Source organism: Panthera leo, chromosome D1, assembly GCF_018350215.1.
Source record: "Panthera leo isolate Ple1 chromosome D1, P.leo_Ple1_pat1.1, whole genome shotgun sequence".
NCBI lineage: Eukaryota > Metazoa > Chordata > Mammalia > Carnivora > Felidae > Panthera > Panthera leo.
In genome coordinates, this window is record NC_056688.1 from 81,315,350 (window position 1) to 81,337,022 (window position 21,673).

A 21,673-nucleotide genomic window follows, 5' to 3' on the forward strand; every position below is an offset into this window, starting at 1 on the left:
GTGTTTTTTACTAACAACATTTCTTATTTCAGGAAGAGAAGAGAGCTCATTGATGGAGCTACGTAATTTTTTTTAAAGCACTTCCATGATATTTCCTAAAATGACATTACTGAAAAATTGTGCTAATTAATATATGTGTTAGGGATTATCTGGAAAATAATTGGCATTTTATTTTTTTTTAAGTTGCTTCTTTTCCAAGACTTGCTATAAAAGTAGGCCAAAATCCAGGAATTTTGTATCAACCACTGGATGATTTTTTTTTTTTTAATTTATGACTTTGATATGTAGGTAACTTTAGTCTCTCTTCCAGGAAACACTTCGTCCCCAGTTTGAAGCCAAGTATTATAAGATGGAGAGAGTGAATCCCATTAGTGGGAAACCTGAGCCACATCAGCCTTCCTCAGACAAAGTCACTCGTCTTCTTGTTTCTATCTCAGGAATATTCTTCATGGTAAAGTATAACCATCAGTATCAGAATGTTGTTGGATTCCATGTTTAGAAGGAAGTTCTAAGATACCAACTTATTTTGCAACCCTCAGAGCACAAGAAACCATATCCAGCTCAATACCTTGGTACTACATACTATTAAACAAAATTAAAATCACGGCGAGTCATGAATGATTGCAAAGACAATTTGGGCATATCTTTAAATAAAACACTCTTTCAGAGAAACAAAAATCATCTAAGATAAAATGGATATTTTTTGTGTTTCCCTGAAATTTATTAAGACTAAGCATTCCACTTGAAAGTGGAAATTTGAGCAACTTAAATCTTACAATATGTATTTTGACTCTAATGTAACTCAATCCCTTAAAACAAAAAAAAATGATGTATTCTTTCTTGGAAAAGGCAACTCCTTTAGCTCTGTGGGGGCAGTATATTAATCTATGGTATTGCTTTTGGTTTGTGAATTATGCAAAATATGGATGTCTCCTCTGGTCTCCCATATTGTAGATTTCTTTGGTGATCACTGCAGTGTTTGCTGTTGTCGTGTATCGCCTGGTTGTCATGGAACAGTTTGCATCATTCAAGTGGAATTTCATCAAACAACACTGGCAATTTGCAACATCAGCTGCTGCTGTCTGTATCAATTTTGTAATCATTATGGCACTGAATCTTGTAAGTGTTTACAGTTTTCAATAGGCGAAAAGGCATGGGTAGGGGAGAAGTCTGTTTCCTTCATGCTTGGATTGTATTTACAGGAATCCAAAATGAGACCAGCAATGCAACTCAGTTTAGCAGAAACAAAGTTCATCTATGTGGTGTGGATAATGGATTTTTTAAATTAAAATAAATAATGGTTGTACTGTCATCCTTTCCTTTGAGTTTATAGTCTTGATTAGTGAAAACTTCCATTCTAGCGTGTCTAGTGTGGACTAGAAAAGGTGCTATGCTCTTTTCATTCAAATAAGGGATTTTTTGGGTTCAAAAACCATTCCAAAAAACTGAACCTCAGTGGAGAATTTGTTACAAAGATATAGAAAAATCTATTCGAAATAGAAAGCTTGTTATCTCCAAGGCTTAATGTGATATAGAAAATAGCTACTCTATTTCTTTCCTGGGTCTAAGCATTTTTCTCCTTCCTTTCTTCCTTCCTTCCTCCCTTCCTCCCTTCCTTCCTTCCTTTCTTCCTCCCTCCCCTCCTTCCTTCTTTCCTTCCTCCATCCTTCTTTCCTTCCCTCTTTCCTTCCTTCCTAATTTCCGTCCTTCCTTTCTTCTATCCACCCATCCTTTTTCTTTCTCTTTTCCTCTTCCTTCCTTTCTTCTTTCTTTCTTTCTTTCTTTCTTTCTTTCTTTCTTTCTTTCTTCCTTTTTCAGTTCTTCTGTTTGCATGTCTACCCTCTTTTATCAAGAAATGTCTGCCTTTACTTAACCATGACCCATCTTTCTCTCATAGCCGCCAGGGATGCTGTGGTATTGCGATGATTTTATCTTCTTTGGCTCTAACTACATGACCATGTTGGTCAGGTTTCCATAGTCCATTTAACTGAAATTATCTACTATTTCAATGTACTAATTTCTCAGAGACAGCATCTGATTGGTTCAACATCAACAATCATGTCCACTGATTGACTTGTGACCTATATGGATGAGAGGACATTATTATGCCTAGGTCCACATTTTCAGCAAGGACTATGGGTGGGGTCCTATTTTCTCTGAAGACAGGAGGCACTGTTTAGCACACTTAGGATAATCTCTGTCCTTTAATTATTCCAACAATGACACAAGACCAGTATTCTCTCCATTATGTAAATAAGGAAACGGATTTGGAGAGTTTAAATAACTTGTCCTAGATCATACATATACTAAGTGTTAATGCTAATATATTTACATCATGAGATAATTTTTGTAGATATATGAGAAATATACAAATAACGATGTTGATATTATGTACAGGTAATGTGCATTTGGTTCCAAATATAGATTGACACAGATGTTTTGCGTGTTTAGACTGGAGAGGGCTAGGTCCATTTAAAATAATCAGGAAAGATTTTCAAAGAAAAGTGAAAAGTGATTGTGATAAGTAAGTTTTAATGCAAGGATGATAGTTAATATTTCCTACTGGGATCAGCTTTCTTCAGATTAATTTTTCTGGTAGAAGGAAAATACTGTTTGCAGTCTCTCCAAATAAACCACATAATATATTTAATTTATGTCCTTGGCTCATACATTAAAGTAAATAATAAACACTGAAAAAAATATAATACGAAGATGGGGAGGCATGGATGGTAATGTATGTAAGGTACTATAGGTTGCACACTGCACAAGTCACTACATTGAAGGAGGAGCCATTCATGGCATAGATGTAGGTTTTTATATTTATGATTATACTCTTCTGGTAGACAGTGAAAGATCTTGGTTCTAACAAAATCAATTTGTTATGACAATTTTACAGTAAACAAAGATTATTTGGATTGGCTTCATTATGTGAGGAAAAGGAGGCTAAATAAATGATGTGTTTATTTCTAGGGAACACAAGCAACCAACCAGTCTGGTCTTAAATTGACTTTGTTTTTTATTTTTAGTAGGTTAGTTGACATAAAAATGATTGTCCAGAGTCCTGCTATCTAGGATGACCTTACAGGCAAGTAGGGACATGGAAAACACTGAAGAATGAATGTTATCATAGTCAAAGCACAGAGGGCTTTGAGTAAAATGGGAAAGAAACCACACACTGCCCCTTAAATTGGTGGGGTTGTGATGGTGTATCAGAAGACTCCATGCAAAGAGGACAGGGTACTTATTCTGATGAGCCAAGAAAGAGCAGAAAGTGGATTGTCATTTGGGGAAATTCAACCCACAAATGTACAGAACCACAGAAGTGCATATTCTTTGTTCTAAGGGAATGGTAAGGGGTGTCTATAAAACATAAATTTATTGGAGAATGAAGAAAGAGAAATTAGAAAAGTAGATCAGTGCCTAGCTGTGGAGATCTGGAATAGCATGTAAATAATTTGGACATCATCTTTTTTTTCTTTTTTCTTCTTGTGAGCAGTGGGGAGCCACTGGGTATTTGATAGGTGAATAACCACTAATTAGTGTACCTAATAAGATACACTTACAGATACGAAAGACATTAAAATATTAGAATATTGTATTATGTAATCACTATGCTGATTAATTTTAGAATTCTCAGGAAAAATGTCAGGTTCTCTGGAAAAAAAAGTGTGTTCAAAACTCCTAAAAGTAAAAGTAGATATCCTGAGTGCATTATCAAACATGGAAAAAATTGGAAAAATAATGATTACACAAAAGTAATGCTATGTCATCTAAAACACTGTATTAATAAGATGTTCTTTTGAATTTTAAGTAAAAAGATGATAATTTCCTGTTGTATAAATTAATCCCAAATTTAGACAAAGATGTAATGATTGATGAACAAACATAAACCTGATTTTAAAAATATATCTGGCAAAGATAGTATCAAAAATCAAACTAATGAGCAATTACAGCTACACAGATAAAAATCCCAAGTATACATAAAAATGTTATCAGGAGTTATCTCTGAAAAGTACTGGTGATTATTTTCTTTACATATTATCTAATGGTAAACATAGTTTGCATTTTCACGTTTTTTTACAATAAGCTTATTTTCCGTTTAAAACTAGTAAAAGATAAATATTTGATATTAATTTCTGATATTTTAAAGAAATCATAAATGATGGCAGGCCAAGATTTATGTAGAAGGATAGGTTTTTATTGTATTATTTAGAGTAGTAAATATTAGCAACAGACCCCTTAAATGAGCAAAAATAAGAGAATATTAATTCAAGTTCTATATAATGGAACATAATATAACCAAGTAAAATGCTATTTTAATATTATTTAAGGACATGACATGCAGATACATACAAAGCATCTACAACTGCACTTGATTTCCATTAGAACATACCTGCATTTTTAAACTATAAAGGAGTAACAATAAAATGTTGACACTGTAAGGAATGGCAATAAAATGTGGTTATCTCTCAATAGTGGGATAATAATTTGATTTAGTGTAACCTTTTTGGTTCTTTCAAATATTTATATGTAGATTTTTACTTATAATCAGAAAAAAAGAATCCTTACTTTTAAAACATTCTACCATGACCTAAAATTTGGAACAAATTAGAAATGGAATGCACTTTATTTTTACTCTATATATGAGTCATCCATAAAACCACACCCACCCAGGTAGCAAACTTGGGTTACTTTTTAAATTTTGTCTTTCACTGCATAGAGAGAAGGTTTATCAGTGGCTGAGCCGCATGCCAGCACACGTGCGTGAGCGCATGCGCGCACACACACACACACACACACACACACACACACACTCTCTATTCCCTCTGTTCCCATGTGTGCCCCCTGCCCTTCCCCTGCCCTTGAATACTGCCCAGGCTCTCATCACTTTGTGGTGTCTCTCCTCAGTTTGGTGTCTGAATAAAAAGCAGTGGACACAGGACAGAAGCAAAGCAAAGATTTGCACTTGATCTTTGTGATCCTAGCCATGCCACAAACATCTCTGAGCGTTCAAATGAGGGTGATAAAACTAACGCATAGGAGTATTGAAAGATTAAGTGAGATCTTCTAGTATGTGGATGGGTCTCAATAAATGTTAACCTTTTTCCTATTTGCTTCTCTTCAATATTTTAAAATTTTATTTCTGTTTATAAGTCTATATACACCCCATTGTCTTTATTGCAAAATACCAACATTTTCTTTAATTTTTCCCTTTCTTTTCATCTTTAAATGATAGAGTTTATTTATTAACCTTCAGTCCGATATAGGAATGCCAATAATCTTTTCTTTGTTCTTTTTAAGCTCTTCAAACCACATCTCATTTATTTATAATTTTTTCACTTTTTTTCTTTAAATATTACCTATTACTCATTCATAAATTTCTAAGTACTCAGAGTTGTCTGTAGAAAGGGAATCACTTCTAACATGTTGTATTATGTCTTTTGATCCAATGTACGTCTAAAATATAAGAAAATTTGAAATATTTAATTGGTTCATGCAAAAATCATACCACTGGGCTAATTTTCAGTAGTCTTACTTCTTTTTAATGAGTTTTTTCCTTTCTGAAGTCTATTATTTTTATCTTTTTTAGTTTTAAATTACAAAATACATTGTTGCTATATAATGTACTGACAGTATGAAAACATTAAAAATAATAAGAAAAGTTGCTATTTTTTACCCAAAATTCCACCATTGTCCCATCCAACCATAAACTCATTGTACCCATTGGAGGTCATCAATGTTAATGGTTTCATTTCTGTTTATTCCCCTCACCGTCAAGTGTTAGTGCCTTCAAAAGAGTACCCTGTGTTCCTGTGTTTGACAGTTTGTTCCAAAGACCTACTGGTCTTCAAAAATATCTTAAGTGAATTAATGAACTGGGCTAATATTTTTGAAGATGGAAATTATTACATAGACAAAGAAAATGAAGAAACCCAATGTGTATCATTAATTTATGCTTGGGAAGGCAAGCATGACACTTCTGGGAACAGAACCTCCAGGTCCAGGGTTCAATCCTTAATTTCCACCTATCTTTTCAGTTAAGCTGAAGAACTTGTCATGATCAGAACCTATAGTTGAATAAAATAGGACCCTTTACCTTCATACATTTTCCTTACAAAAGGATTCTATTTTCACCAAAAATTCAAGAAATTGAAATTTTGCTGCTGTTTCCCTTGGTGTACCAAACTCCAATTTCGTATTATTCCAGGTGCTGCTGAATGACCAATCCCTTAAGCTCTGACTCTGCCCCATTTCCAACCCCCAACCCCAGTTATCATCCCTTCCCTAGAATAACAATGAACCCACATACACACAGTCTTCTTTCTCATAAGCTTCAGATACAATTTGTTCTCACTGAGTTTGTACATTTAATGAGGTTCAATATATTCTTTACTCCAAAGTACTGCATTTTACAGATAACAAAGGCCGAACTAGATGGAGTAAATCTCTAATTGTAGAAATAAGATCTCCGGAGGCCGATGAGGATAGCATTATTTTTGTCATAAAAACAATCTTTTGAGATTCTCAAAATCCCACTAGCTCTACTTAATTAATACAGGAGCCCATGTAACTACCTAGTACTATAGCTCATCCGTTGTTCCTGAGAGAAGACAAAACTGACTTTCTTTTTTTCAAATGTTTATTTCAAATGTTATTCAAATGTTGGGAATTTTGACATAAAGATTTAGAGATTGTTGGAGGTGAACTAAGCTGTAAAATTTCTCCTTTGCCCTTGCCACTAACTTAGGAAAAGATTTTTTAAATGGATTTAGCATAAAGGAATTGAACTACAAAGCCAACTCAACAAATGTGAAAAGAATGTCCTATTCCTCTGATTTAATCAGTATAAAACCATAATGCCCTTCTGAATTTATGTATTCCCCCCCTACTCAAGATGTTAAGGCACTTCACATTATTTAACAACCCATCTAATTTACCTGAACCCACAGGGTCTTAATCAAATAAACATAAATTAAAACCATTAATCTTAAAATGTCAACACTTTAAAAAAATAACACCACCAAAAAGAATGACCTAGAATACCAAACACTACCATCTGTTATTTTTGGACAAACACTAAATATGCAGCACATAAAAATGTGCTTTTTGTTTCTTAATAGCTAGACTGTGTGATCCTTGTGCTACCATAGCCTCCAAATGAGCATTTGGCGTCAGTCAAAATAGTCTACTAATCTCATAGGCTTTTCAGCTATAATACATGTGCATGAAAATATTAAATATAGGCATGGCAAAGCCGTTTCAATCAGTCTAACAATTTTTTAAATCAGAAACTTTTAATATTTAATGTACACAGCCAGAAATCTTAAGTCATTCATGCATTTGTTTTGTCTCTTTCATCGAGTCAATGACTGTTGTGACTTCTGCTTCTGTAACATCTCTCTTACCAATTCCCTACTCACCATTCTCACTTCTACTTCCTTAGTTCAGCTACTTGTAATTTCTAGCTTGGACCATTGCAGTAGCCTTCTCACTGGTTAGTCTTCCTGTCTTTGTTTTTCAACTCTTTTCATCTCCCTTGCCCACTGCTCTTAGAAGGATCTTTCTAAATTGCAGATTTGGTCATTTTATTTTGTACTTGAAACTGCTTAACAGGTTTCCATTGCCTCTAGTGTAAATTCTAAATGTATTAGCAAGGCATGGAAGACTTGATTATTTAAAGTCAGTTTTCCTTTCTCTTCTTGTCTAAAGTTGGGCCTCACTCCCTCCCTTTCAAACCACTCTTCTCGCTCCCTGGCATTTTACTTTTTCACAACCATATCTCTTGGTTCAGCCTATAAAACCACTCCAGCCTACAAAACCATTTCTGCTTGCTCCCTGGCATTTTACTTTTTCACAACCCTATCTCTTGGTCCACAGTGCTTCCTCTATTTACCTTTTTAATTTCTTTTATCTCCTTGGAAGCTATTTCTTTATCTATGAAAATTCCAGTAAAGGATCATTTCCTTCCATAAAGCTTTTTCTCAATCCGAAATGTAGAATCAAATAATCTCTTCTTTGTGTTTATTTTTCTCACAAGGTGCTTGGACATGCCTATTCTCCCTCCTTATCAGACTCCCTTGATAGAATTAAACAATGCCTCCTGTAAATGCTCTCCTGTTACAGTGCTTGGAGCATGACTTTTCTCCCACTATCAGGGTGTAAGCTCCTTAAGAGCGGGCCTCCTCACTTTTCTATCTCCAGGTCTTTTGCCTATGTCAAAAAGATATTTATAATATATTCTTCAAATAAATTTTAAATACCCTGTTCTCTAAATTTTCTAGCATCTTGAATATTATTCACATTGCAGAAATCTTAGCATCTTGGATAATTGCTCAAAGTTATTTTTGTTATTGGAATTATATTTTCAATGTCTTTCAAGTTTGCAGCACTCATTAGTTTCATTCAAGCTAATAATTAAAAAGAATATACATCCTCTAAGGTTTCAAAACAAATGGATCATAGCATCCCTAAGTAAATATTCCATTTGGGATAAAAATATGGGTGAAAATAATTAAAATTTGATCACAAGTCCATTCTACAGATCATGAAAGTACTGAAGAATGTTTCCTGTTCTTACTAAGCTTCAAATCACCTGGAACACTTGAAAAACTAGAGATTTCTGAGTTCCATTTAGAATCTCCTGTGTAGAGCTAGGAAATCTGTATATAAAACAAAATATTCAAAAATATTCTCTAAGTGAGTCTGATCCAGCCAGTCTCTAAAATGCCATTAGGAAATCACCAATTTAAAGGATCTGAGGTAATTTTGATACATAGCCAAGATCAGAAACTACATTTTCAAAACTAAATTGCAAATAATTTAACAATGATTAAAACTTCAACATATTATTTTAACATCTCTTTACCAGGTATACACCTAAAAATCCACAAAACCAGAATTTGAAACCAGGAGTTACTCTTCACTAATCCCATCCTTTTTGTCCTTTATGTTGCTGCCCTGAATGCTCTACTACTTAAAGGTACCATAAGTAGCAGGGTTACTATTATATCAGGTAATATTTCCAAGAAGATTTTAATGAAAATTAAAAATGTGCAGGGATACCTGTGTGTCTCAGTGGGTTGAGCATCCAACTCTTGATTTTGGCTCAGGTCAGGATCTCAGGGATGAGATAAGATAAGACAAGACAAGATAAGATAATTTTTGAAAAATAGAAATTAAAAAATGCTTAAATGTGCAAGTATTCCAAAATGTATATTCTTGTTGCCTGGCAATCAAATCTTAATTAAAGAATAGGTGACAGTAGCATGACAGCTGTCTGGTCTCATGATTAATGTGTAATTTTAAAGAGAAAATAGAAACATCACTGAAGAAATACTCTTGTAGTTTGAAATATCTGGGATTAAGCCAGTTAAACTATTTCAACATTGTCAACAAAAGAATGAGTTTTTTTTGATATTCTTCTTTTCATTTTAAAATTTTTGTACCCTTTGTACACTATCACCAAAAAAAAAAAAAAAAAGATAATTCAAAATACATTTAACTAAAGTATTCCATGTTGATTCTGGACTCTTTCACATGAGAGATTTATTTCCATCTCTAGATTTGAGAACATCCATTCTTATGTTTCTCTCATGGGCCTAACCACTGAAGACCTCAAATGTACCTAACTTCTTTAACACTTGGTTACCAATTACAATGCAAATAGGTTATTGTGGAATAGGGTGGATCAAAGGATTGGACCACACCTCTTAATGTGGAAAAGAGGTAATGCCAAATGACTCATTTAATAAGAGGACCAGCTTTTTAAAAAAAACATTAGTTTGTTCATGTCTATATCCATGGTTTCTAGAAATTCAGAAAGGTAGAATTGAATTCTGCAGAACTTACTGTGGACTACCAGGCCCTGAAAAAATGGTTTCCTTCTGAGACCTCTCTAACTCCTTTCTTACTACGTTGCTCCTTTACTGCCTCCCCTCCTGATCCTTCAACATCCTTGCCCTTTAACACACCAAATGTGTCCAATCTCAGGGCACTCCCACTTCCTATTTCTGCTCACTTCCAAGGTAGTGAGCTCAGATCTCTTCTTGGCTCCCTCCCTCACTTCACATATGAGCTCTATGCTCAATTGTTGCCTTCTCAGAGATGTTTTCCTGACCACACTATAAAATAATACTATTTAATACACTATATAATACACCATAAAATAATAAGGGTGCCCACCACCCTTCTCTATGTACACAGCCTCTGTATTTTCCCTTTGGGTACTATTCTTTTCCTGACCAATTGCATATTTGTTTGTCATTTGTCTCTAACCACTGGTATGTAAGTTCCATGAAACTGGAGACTGTGTGTATCTGTTTACTGTGTTCTTTTTTTTTTTTTAATGTTTATTTTTGAAGGAGAGACAGAATGTGAGTGGGGGAGGGGCAGAGAGAGACTAGCCACAGAATCCACAGCAGGCTCCAGGCTCCAAGCTGTCAGCACAGAGCCTGATGTAAGGCTCAAACTCACACACCGTGAGATAATGACCTGAGCTAAAGTCAGATGCCCAACCGACTGAGCCACTCAGGCACCCCTGTTTACTGTGTTCTTAAACACTATCTGGCCCATTAGAAATTCCTCATAATTAATATAACATAATTTAACATAATTAACATAATTAATATATATGACCAAGAGAGTTTCAGCTTACTGAATGCACTAGAGAGTGATGGCTAGAAGTATAGGTTCTCCAGGGCCTCTGGGTGGATTTTTTAAACGCCCGACGTCTGGTTTTGGCTCAGGTCATGCTTGATCTCAGTCTGTGGGGCTCCATGCTTGACAGTACAGGGCCTGCTTGGGATTCTCTCTCTTGTGTTTCTGCCCCTCCCTCTCTCCCTCTCTCAAAATAAGTAAATAAACTTTAAAAAAAGTACAGCTTCTCCGACAAGAGATCTATATATATAATGCACATATATAGTGTAGTGACCACAACAATTGTCCCTGAACTTCCCTATTCTCTCTTCCCCCAAATACATATCCATTCCCACCTTGCACGTGTGTGTGCACGTGCGTGCACGCACACACACACACACACACACACAGCCCATGATTGCTTGCATACAGCATACGGTTAGATATATCTAATTATGGTTTCTTCCTGCATTTTGTAGTTTTGGAGTTAACAAGTCAGTGTGCAGGAGTTGACTTTGTAGCTCATCATCATGGTGGTGCCAGTTAGCTACCATCTGGGCCTTCGATGATGCAGGTTCTCAAGTACCCCAGAAAGCTTTCCAAGACAATATTTCCAGGGGTGACACAGCATTTCTGTGATTTATAACATTCTTCCAAAGATTACTGTAATCCACTGGGGGCATCTCCTATGGATATTTCCATTGCAGGGAAACAGGTTCTGTGTGCCAGGTGTTAGGACAAAAATCAGAAATGGTTTCTGGGACAAGGCACAGGATAAATGGTACAAGAGAACCGTAATAGTAACTCCTGACTTGGCTATTAGTTTAGTAGTGTTACTTAGGCAAGGTACCTGACGTTCTAAACATTGGTTTCCTGTTCTGTAAAATGGGGATAATTATACCTATTTGATAAAATTGTTGTAAGGATCACATTAAATAATATTATATCTGAAGCACTGCTTGGCACCAGCCAAATACTCTAAATGGCAGTTATTTAAGTACAATTTTCTTTCACTCTCTATGAGGGCACTGAATTTAGTGCTAGAAGCACAGTACTGTGGAAGTACTATTTGTTGATTTGTAAGTCTATCCTGTCACACTGCTTTGGAGTGTGGATTCTATAATCATCTTACTTGATAAATGGGCCTTGGAAAAGAACATGTGAAGACAATTTTGGTACTCATGAATTCAAGGTAATCTTGTTCTAAAATTTAAAAAAAAATCACAGTTTGTGTATATAGCTAAAAATTAAAACAAAAACCACAACAAACTGCACAAGAGGTAGAATGAGACTGTTTATACTCAATATAATCTTTCTGGCTCAGGATAGCTCTTCAGAGGAAGAAGCATAATCAAGCAGATTATGAATAATCACAATAGTTTTAGTGAAAGAACTGTTAGGGAAAGTAAACAACTTTTAGAGTGTCCAGATACCTACCTATTAATTTGGCATGCCAACAGGTAGAGTTCCTGGAATTTATAATCTGAAGAATAATGTGTTGAATTATGGGGTTATGTAGTTATATTGACATGTACCCACATATACCCACAAGCACACACTACCTTTCTGCCTGTAGCGTATTTGTTTTCTGCAATATGTTTACTTGGAATTTTGGGAAATATGTTTCCTCTCCTTAAGTCTGTATGAGTGATGGACTGGGTAAGAGGAGAAGTGGGAGGGTGGCAGAAGGTGAAAACTGTTACCACAAAACTCAGTTGTGCTTGTAACTTACTTTTGAATTCCACAGATTTTACTTACCAGTCTTATTGTAACACCAAACCTGTTCTGTTCTTTAGGAATGCAAACTACCACACACTGTTTGTCTTAGCTTGAAAATTCTTTGTCAATAATAAAGAATCTAAATTTCCACTTAGAATTCCAGTATAGTTAAAATATATATAACTTGGTGATCAAATCCCAGATCAGCCATTGATTAGTTGAATGACTTTTGTTAAAAAAATATTTTTAGTTTTTTAAAGTCTCATTTCCTTGATTTATAAAATGGAAATAAAGATAGCTACCAGAAAAGACTTATTACTACAGAAACCAAGTGTGTCTGTATGTATATATACACATATTTATAACATGTTTATATTACACATTATACGTCTTTAGTGTGTGTGTGTGTGTGTGTGTGTCTGTGTGTGTGTAAAGCACCACATAGTAAGTTTTAAAGCATGCTTCAGCTTAATTAAAAATGTAGCCACTTTGGGGCGCCTGGGTGGCTCAGTGGGTTGAACGTCCAACTTTGGCTCAGGTCAGGATCTCACAGTCCATGATTTGGAGTCCCGCATCTGGCTCTGTGCTGACAGCTCAGAGCCTGGAGCCTACTTTGGATTCTGTGCCTCCCTCTCTCTTTCTGCCCCTCCCCTGCTTGTACTCTGTCTCTCTTGCTCTCAAAAATAAATAAACATAAAAATTTTTTTAGAAATGCAGCCACTTTGTAGACTGGACTTTAGATCTTTCCTTGAATAGTGTAAATATCAGCCTCTTCTAGAAGAAAAGAAATAACATTCACTATTTGTTTTCTTTTATTACAGGCTTACGAAAAAATTGCTTACCTTCTCACCAACTTAGGTAAGTCCTTTGTTTTTATCTCGTTCCCTAGTTAAAGAGTAACATATGGACATATCAGTCTGTAGTTGCTTTATGTATTTTAGCATTTTTTAATGTTTATTTATTTTGAGAGAGAGAGAGTGTGAGAGCACGTGCAAGCTGGGGAGGGGCAGAGAGAGAAGGAGAGAGAAAATCCTAAGCAGACTCCGGGCTGTCAGAGCAGAGCCCAGTGTGGGGCTGGATCCCACCAACCGTGAGATCATGACCTGAGCTGAAATCAAGAGCCCGGATGCTCAACCAACTAAGCCACCCAGGCACCCCTATTTTAGTATTTTAATATCAACTTCAGTTTTATAAATTGTCAATCAAAATGAAAGACATGCATGGAAGGTTGAAGCATTCTGTATAACTACAGAGAGGCAGTTTATGTAGTTAGCACACCTAGTTCTCCCTACATGGAAGTGCTTTTTCCCTACCTTAGCAGGTCTTTGGGCTTTCCCCCAAATATTTGTTTTTACCAAAATGTTGTACTATATGTACACAAATTAAAAGGCAAAATAGTATTAAGAAATTTATAAGTAAAACCAGTACTCTGCCACATTACCCATTCTGATTTTCCACTTTCCTGAGAGACTACTTTTTAATAATGTTAGTAATTTCTTTTGTTATTTCCTATCCTATTTCTAAAAAATGTCTCTGACATTCTTAGATTTTTCAGCTTTGGGAAGCTATTGCCTTTCTATTCCAAATGACAAGAACTTAGATCTTAACATTATCTGCAGTGTTCTCTCCTCGCACACTTTCCTTCTGTCACATGTTATACACACATAATTTCGCCTCCTTCCAAAGCAGTTATAGTCAACAGATTTGGACTTTTGTAAAAATTTTTTTAATGTTTGTTTATTTGTGAGAGAGAGAGAGAGACAGACAGACAGACAGAGTGTGACCAGGGGAGGGACAGAGACAGAGGGAGACACAGAATCCGAAGCAGGCTCCAGGCTCTGAGCTGTCAGTGCAGAGCCCTACCTGGGGCTCGAACCCGCGAACCATGAGATCATGACCTGAGCCAAAGTCAGATGCTCAACCGGTCAACTGACTGAGCTGCCCAGGCACCCCTCAACGAATTTCAACTTTAACTCAAATTAACAGTGTTTACATCATTGTTTTCTATATAACTGTTTTTATATATAAAGTATGGGGTGTACTATGATTGTTTCCTTTCTTATACAACCTTTATACTTTCATGATGCTAATAATAGCCATTTTTCCTTGATTTTCTACATAGTTTCCTTAATTTATCCCAAACTTTCTGCCTCAACTCTGAATGGTCTCTAAACACATTCAAAAACATCAAGTACTCTACTCATTTTCTTTTCTTCTTAGAGTTACCCTCCCTGAACCCAGTGTTACTCCAGTCTCGAGGGCCTACCCTTGACAGCTCAGAGCCTGAAGCCTATTTCAGATTCTGTGTCTCCCTCACTCTCTGCCCCTCCTCTGCTTGTGGTCTCTCTCTCTCTCTCTCAAAAATAAACAAACATTACAAAAATTTAAAAATTAAGCCAACTGATGAAAAGAGTGTCAGTTTTGTCAGACAGAAGTCAATTCAAGAACAAGAGCACACATATGAAGAAAATAATAAGAATAAAGTCACCATGTTAATATTAGGCAAACCAAAATTTAATATCTGTTTGAGTGAGAAAGAGAGATACTTCATACTGATGAACAGTCTACCAGGTCAGTACAATAGTCATGATTTGTCTATATCTTTTTATAAGGCTCCAAAATGTAGAAAGCAAAACATGATAGAAATTCCCCCCAAAATTGATGAAACCATACTCAAAATATAAGCCAGGACACAAAGCATTTGAATTTCATAACTAACAAGCTTCTCTTAAAATATATATAAATGGGATGCTCAACAAAAAATATACATGTTCTTTTCAAACACTTGATAACATAGACAAAATATATCCAAATAATTTGAAGGCAAGTGAAACTGCAGCTTTTTTGACCCAAAGCAGAAATCACACAGGAACGTTTGTGGATCATGACGCAACAAAATTAGAAGTGGAGAACCAAAAACAAACTACACAATGGGGATTTTTTTTAAAAATCCATATTCTCATCTCTAAATAAGTTTTATGGTAAATTTGCAAACTGTTTGGAATGCAGCAGCGGTGAAAACACAACCAACCAAAACTTTGGAGCAACACAGGCTCTCCAGACTGCTGTCACTATGGCCCACCAACCAGTCAGCCTGGGGACCGCCCCACAGACCCCTGTCACTTCTGGCACATACTCTCGTTGGACTTGGACTCCCGCCAGACCAGTTCCCCTGTTCTGTGTCTGGATCATGCATACGTCGGGGCCCATCTTTTCCTGAGATCAGATCCCATCTATTTTCTATCCTTCTTGAATTCTTTAATTGTATGAAAATGCATATTAGCTGTGCATACAGCTCTTCTAGCCTTATTTGGATACTGGGTGGGAGTAGAGGCTACAATACACACTGCCACCTTTATCCCATCTTTCTCATTATTTTTGTTTTGTTAAGAGTCATAGAAACATAGGACATAAGAATGGACAGTGTTCTTGAAATCATCTTGCCTAATTCCTTGTTTCATAAACATTAAAATTGGTTGCAAAGAAAATGTAAAGAGATCCACTTGAGATCCCCAGAAAATTAGGTGTAAAGTTGAGATAGGAGCTCAGCTCTTATGACTGAGGTAGCCCTCTTTCCTTTTACCATTCCACTTCTGTCTGTGCGAAATATCCATTCTTTAAAGAACTCTGTGGATAATTTAGGTCCTTATTCTAGCATAGCCAGTTTGGGTGAAGGACTGATGCAATGTATATGGTTACTTCTAAATGACAATAGCAGAGAGAATCCTGAAAATCTTTATATATGAATAGCAGGCATTGTATTTTTGTAGCTCTGGAAAAAGTCTAAAGATTGTATCGTTGGATCCCTTTATCAACCCTGTACAGCAGATATCATCATTCACATTTTGCAGATGCTGACCTACAACTCAGTGATGCTGAATGTCTTGTAGAACTAGTAAATGTTCAGAACATGAACCTGGGGTTTCTGAGTCTATATCCATATTTCGTGTTTTTCACCTCATCTATGTAAACATATCCTCTTTTCCTTTTAGAATATCCTCGAACAGAATCTGAGTGGGAAAACAGCTTTGCTTTGAAGATGTTCCTTTTCCAGTTTGTTAATTTAAATAGTTCTATCTTCTATATTGCTTTCTTTTTGGGGAGGTAAGTCAACTTTATGCATATTGTCTTTGCAGAGTGAAAAAGATTGCCAACCGTTCCATTGCCAGTTTGTTAACAAGGGTGACAAATTCTTGTCCCCTGCCTTAGAAAACTACTAGTCAGTCTTCACATATGTTTCAATCAAAAGACTTCATTCAAAGTACAGGACAGGTGCTACTACCAATTAAAGTTGGCATAAAAAATAAAATCTGTGTGCCATGCTTGGGTTGAATGATGATTATCCAATCATCATTGATAGTTTTGTTAAATACGAAAATAATTTTTGTATAACCCTAGGTTATAGTTCCTTAGTGTGGAAACTTCTACCTATCACGATGACATCTTTTTCCCCTGTGTTTGCTGCACAATATGAAAAAGAAGCGTATTAAACTATGCTCAACACTCCAGCGGTACTGAAGCTAGAACCATTTTAAACTAAACAACTCAGCACATTACATTAATGTTCATTAGCTAGGTGCACAGAACATTAAAGATCTACAGGTGAAAGTGGAAAATTTCCTTTGTCTGGTTTGTCTGTACTTTCTCACCCCACTGGCATGGCATTCACACACCACATTTTTTTTTTCCTTTTTAAGTCAGGTACTTTGATGTGTAAGCATGGTCTAAGTCAGCAGTTCGGGGACAAGATGCCCCAGTGAACCTTGATGTCTACCTACACATGCACTTGTTGTGATGCATTAGATGTTCTTCAGTCAACCCCACATAAATGCTAATGAATTAAAATGCCTTTTTACAGATTTGTAGGCCACCCAGGAAATTACAATAAACTTTTTAACCGGTGGAGACTGGAGGAAGTAAGTAACCTTGTAAGGGTGGGTGTGGGCCTGGGCGTGGATATGGGTCAATGATGATAGAAGGGGAGTGGGTGGGAAGAGAGACACAGAGAAGTTGGGTACACGGAATTTCAGACATGCTGAAGATGCTTTACTGGTAGAGAGTTCTTAAGGGTTCAGAAATGAAGGAACTACATCTTCCCAAAAAAAGGGTGTGAACTTAAAGGTTAAGCCCTAAAATCCTGACCTCAGCTCTTTAATTTTCTGTCAAATCCATTTCCTCATTCACAAAGCCCAGAAATTTAGCTCCAGGGATTTTTCACTTTGGGGGAATTATTATAATCTATTCCATGGGTTTTTGAACTTTTAAATATGTTAGGTTTCCTTTCAAGCAGGGGAACTTCATCCAAAAGAAATCTTACTTGAAACACCAATCTGTAATTATATAGATGTGTGTCTTCTAAGTCTCATAGTTTTGTGTTGATTTATAATATATATGTTATAGAAACAAAAGGTCTAGTATTGCTAGATCACAGGGTTAAACACTCTATATATTGTCACTGAGACTGACAAATTGTCTTCCAAAATGCCAGTCCCTATAGCGTATGAGCCTGCTTCCTCAGACTTTTGCCAACAGAAACATTTTAATTTTTACCAATATAACATCTAAAAGATATCTCCTTTTGATTTCAGCTCCTTTAATTACGAGTAAAGTGTAGAATATTTTTCATACGTTTGTTGGATAGTTTATATTTCTGTGTGTATGCGCTGTTCTTGCTCATTTCCATTAGACTATTTTTCTCTGTCCTAATAGTTTATAGACTAATAGGCTCTCATCTTTCAAATTTGCTGAAGATATGTTTCTCATTTTCTTGTATATCTTAATTTTGTTTTGATGCATTTTTTTAAAAACTGTAGAACATTTTTCAACTAAAATATCATTGCTGTTAATGACTTCGGGCATTTATATCATGCCAAATAATGTGTTTTTCATTCTGGAAATTAAAAAAGAAAAAGCCTCACACTTGTACTTTTCACTAATGTTGTTTTTTAAAATATTAACATCTTTGTTGCATTGGAAGTTTATTTCTGTGTAAAGAATAATCAAGATTTCCCCCCACCCCAGTTAGCAGTCACATTTTTAAGTAATAATACATTTTTTCATCACTCAGCAAAATAAGATTTCAGGACTTATTATATTCTCCATCTTGAAATCATGTCTATTTCTGAGCTCTGTTCTGTCTCATTGGTCATATGGTTTATTGCTTCTCTAGTTCAAAATTGTTTTAATTATTCTAATATAAAATCCAATTCAATATATGGTAGTATTACTAGGAGGTCATAATTTACAGAGAGGCTAACAAAGGATTCCCCGAGAAAACAGATACTTCCAGTCTCTATATAAAAATTTCTCCAAAACTCAGGGGAGTCGTCATTGATATTGTCTCCCTAGAGCCTTCTAGTTGATTGGAATATATGGAGAAAACCTAAAACTTCCTGAGAACAACATGCTTTACATCATAGAAAACTGGTTCAAATGCTAACCTTGCTACTTATTAATTCTTTGCCCTTAATTTAATCCCTCTGAATATCTGTCTCCTCATCTGTAAAGTGGCAGTAGTAATACTTAGGTTGCAAAGTTGTTTATAGATAAGAGGCAATTTGCATAACACACTTAGCACAAGCCCTGGTCTTTGGAAGGCACTCTGATTGTAGCTGATAGTTATCAATGCTCTGTCTCCACAGCCACCTGGTTATTATCCTCTCAGGCGAAGACAGATGAAGGCTTTCCATAACTCCAGGCCTCCAGGAAGTCCCCAAATCAAACTTGCAGTTTTCACTCATAGCCCAGATTATCCTATATCTGCTAAGAGGCTTTCATCTACCCAGTTTGGGACCCAAGGCTTACTTTTTACCAGGAGTGATCAACTGGATTTAGCAAAGGGCAGTGTGGGGAACCGAGTGGTACAGGCAGGTAGATCTGCATATTGATGCCACTTTAGGAACTGCTGTCACCAATAATTTTGTTCAGTTGGATACTTTTACTCTTAAATGTAAAATTATTGGAAGTCATGGTTCTTCTTTGGGAATCCCAGAGAAACAATCCCAATACTGGTGTCAAGAAAAATGTTTCATAACCATTGTAGACATTTTCCACAATATATATGGATGGCCGTATTTTCCAACAAATTATTATTTATTTTGAAAAAAATCAGTGAAATGAGAAATGTGAATTTGTAATAGACCCTAGAAATTCTAGAACTGTACACATAAATCTACTTAATGGAAGATAAAAATTGACTCTTTGAATTCAATCATACCACAAGCATTTATTGACACATACTCTATTCCAGCACCCTACTGGGTAATATGGGGTATGCAAATGAAGACGTCCTTTTCCTTGCTTGATGATGTTAATAGTTTTGAAGAAAAGAATATAGCCGTGTTAGATAACAAGTATTTTGTCTTTGGAGTCTGACGATCCACATTCTAATTCAGTCCCACCCAAATGCATGATTTTAGTATCTCTAGGTCTCAGGTTTTTCTTTTGTAAATTGTGATAAGAATAACTATCTCAGTAGTATTGGTGATAGGAGGATAAAACTGGATCATGCATGTAAAATCCCTGGTACAAATAGTGGTAGCTTTTATAAACAAAGAAAAGTACCTCGGTTTTATTTAAAACATTTATGAATTGGCTATACTAACCTTTCTTCATACTGTGCTGTATAATATCTCACATAAACATGTTCTGTAAATCTGGGGCGCCTGGGTGGCTCAGTCAGTTAAGCCGCCGACTTCGGCTCAGGTCATGATCTCGCACTCCGTGAGTTCGAGCCCCGCGTCGGGCTCTCTGCTGACAGTTCAGAGCCTGGAACCTGTTTCATATTCTGTGTCTCCCTCTCTCTCTGACCCTCCCCCGTTCATACTCTGTCTCTCCCTGTCTCAAAAATAAACGTTGAAAGAAATTTAAATCATGTTATGTAAATCTATATAAAATGTTAATAATGGCTAATATTTAATGAGTGCTTGCTATATGCCAGCACATTCCAGCAATTGTCCCTAACTGTTCTAGATGTATTAATGCATAAATTCTATTATTATACTCATCTTACAGAAAAGGAAATAGAAATTGATACAAGTTCTATAATTTGCCTACAATTATAGAAACCTACTTGTAAATTGATGAAGTCATCAGTTGATTCAACCAACCTAGCATCAGAGTCTGCGCTTTGAACATTGTGCTTTCCAGCCACCATTGGGATAACACAGAGGCACAATCGAAAACATAAAGGCAATTGATTTGGATAAGAGATGGCTGAATGATTGCTGACTCACACATGTAAATTGGATTTAGAGTAAACATACTTCATGTAAAAGGAACACGGGTATCAGAATCTGATAGTCCTGTCTATCACCTAGCTTTATCATCTACAAAATGAAGATACCAACACCCATCTTATGAGGTTCTCAGGAGGAGCAAATGAGAAACATATGTTAAGGCCCCCAGCTCTGGGCTGTCCACAGTCATATGATTTTTTTTGGGGGGGAGGTGCAAAGGGAATGAAAGCCTGGGTCTCCTGCATGCTCATTTATGCTCTTTTACTCATTCAAAGTATACGCTCTCTTACCAATTGAATTTTAGACTTGAAGGACTATATTTCTCCAGAGGGAACCATTATATGAGAGGGGCAGACCCACAAAAACTATTTCTGCCCTATAAACCACAAAGTCATAAAGGCTCAATTTTAACAAAATTAAAAATGGCCTGTCATCCAGGCCACTTTGGCCTATGACTGTGGAGAGTGAGCCAACCACATGGTTCTATAATGGTCTTTGTTTTCCCTTTCCACATAATAATATGCTCTGGTATTCAAGGCAACAAACACACTTGGTAAATAGAATTCATCTGTAATGTTATGTACAAGAGTAGAGGATGAGGGTGCAACAGACCAAGGCGTTCAGTTCCATTACCAACAGTCTACACTATATGACCTTGTACAAGTTAATTTACATCTTTGAGTCTATTAAAAAAAAAAAAAGTTTCCGCTTTCAACTGGGGTCTATGCCTGCCTCTGTAGCTTAGTAATTATTCTGTTTCAGACGTTGTACGGAACCCATTTATCATATATATGCGGGAGAACTAGGGGGTCCTAAATTAATCCTAGAAAGAAAGGGCAGGCTTACATGGGAGAATTGAGACTTCTCCACACAGTAAAAATTACCGCTGGCAAGCCCTCTCTCTGGCTCAGTTTAGGGAGTTTTAAATTACTGGGCTGGAACCAGAAAACCAGGCTCTTCGTGTCCTAATTATCTGTTCCCTTTGAAGTCCCACTGGTACCAATTTGATAGAAATAGAAACTGTGGATCAAAGCTATAGTGACTATTGTTCTTATGAGCAGGACAGGAACCCATTTCTAAAG

General features: G+C 36.1%; 1 protein-coding gene across 4 annotated transcripts in view; it reads left to right on the top strand.

The window, feature by feature from the left end:
- The window catches only part of ANO3 (anoctamin 3), a 184,780-nt gene that overhangs the window by 142,984 nt on the left and 20,123 nt on the right, over window positions 1–21,673 (top strand). For all 4 annotated transcript variants that reach the window (XM_042905626.1, XM_042905628.1, XM_042905629.1 and 1 more), the window contains 5 exons: window positions 311–451; window positions 955–1,119; window positions 13,176–13,212; window positions 16,347–16,458; window positions 17,213–17,270. In XM_042905626.1, coding sequence (XP_042761560.1) covers window positions 311–451; window positions 955–1,119; window positions 13,176–13,212; window positions 16,347–16,458; window positions 17,213–17,270 — 513 coding nt within the window. The remainder of the gene's footprint in view (window positions 1–310; window positions 452–954; window positions 1,120–13,175; window positions 13,213–16,346; window positions 16,459–17,212; window positions 17,271–21,673) is intronic.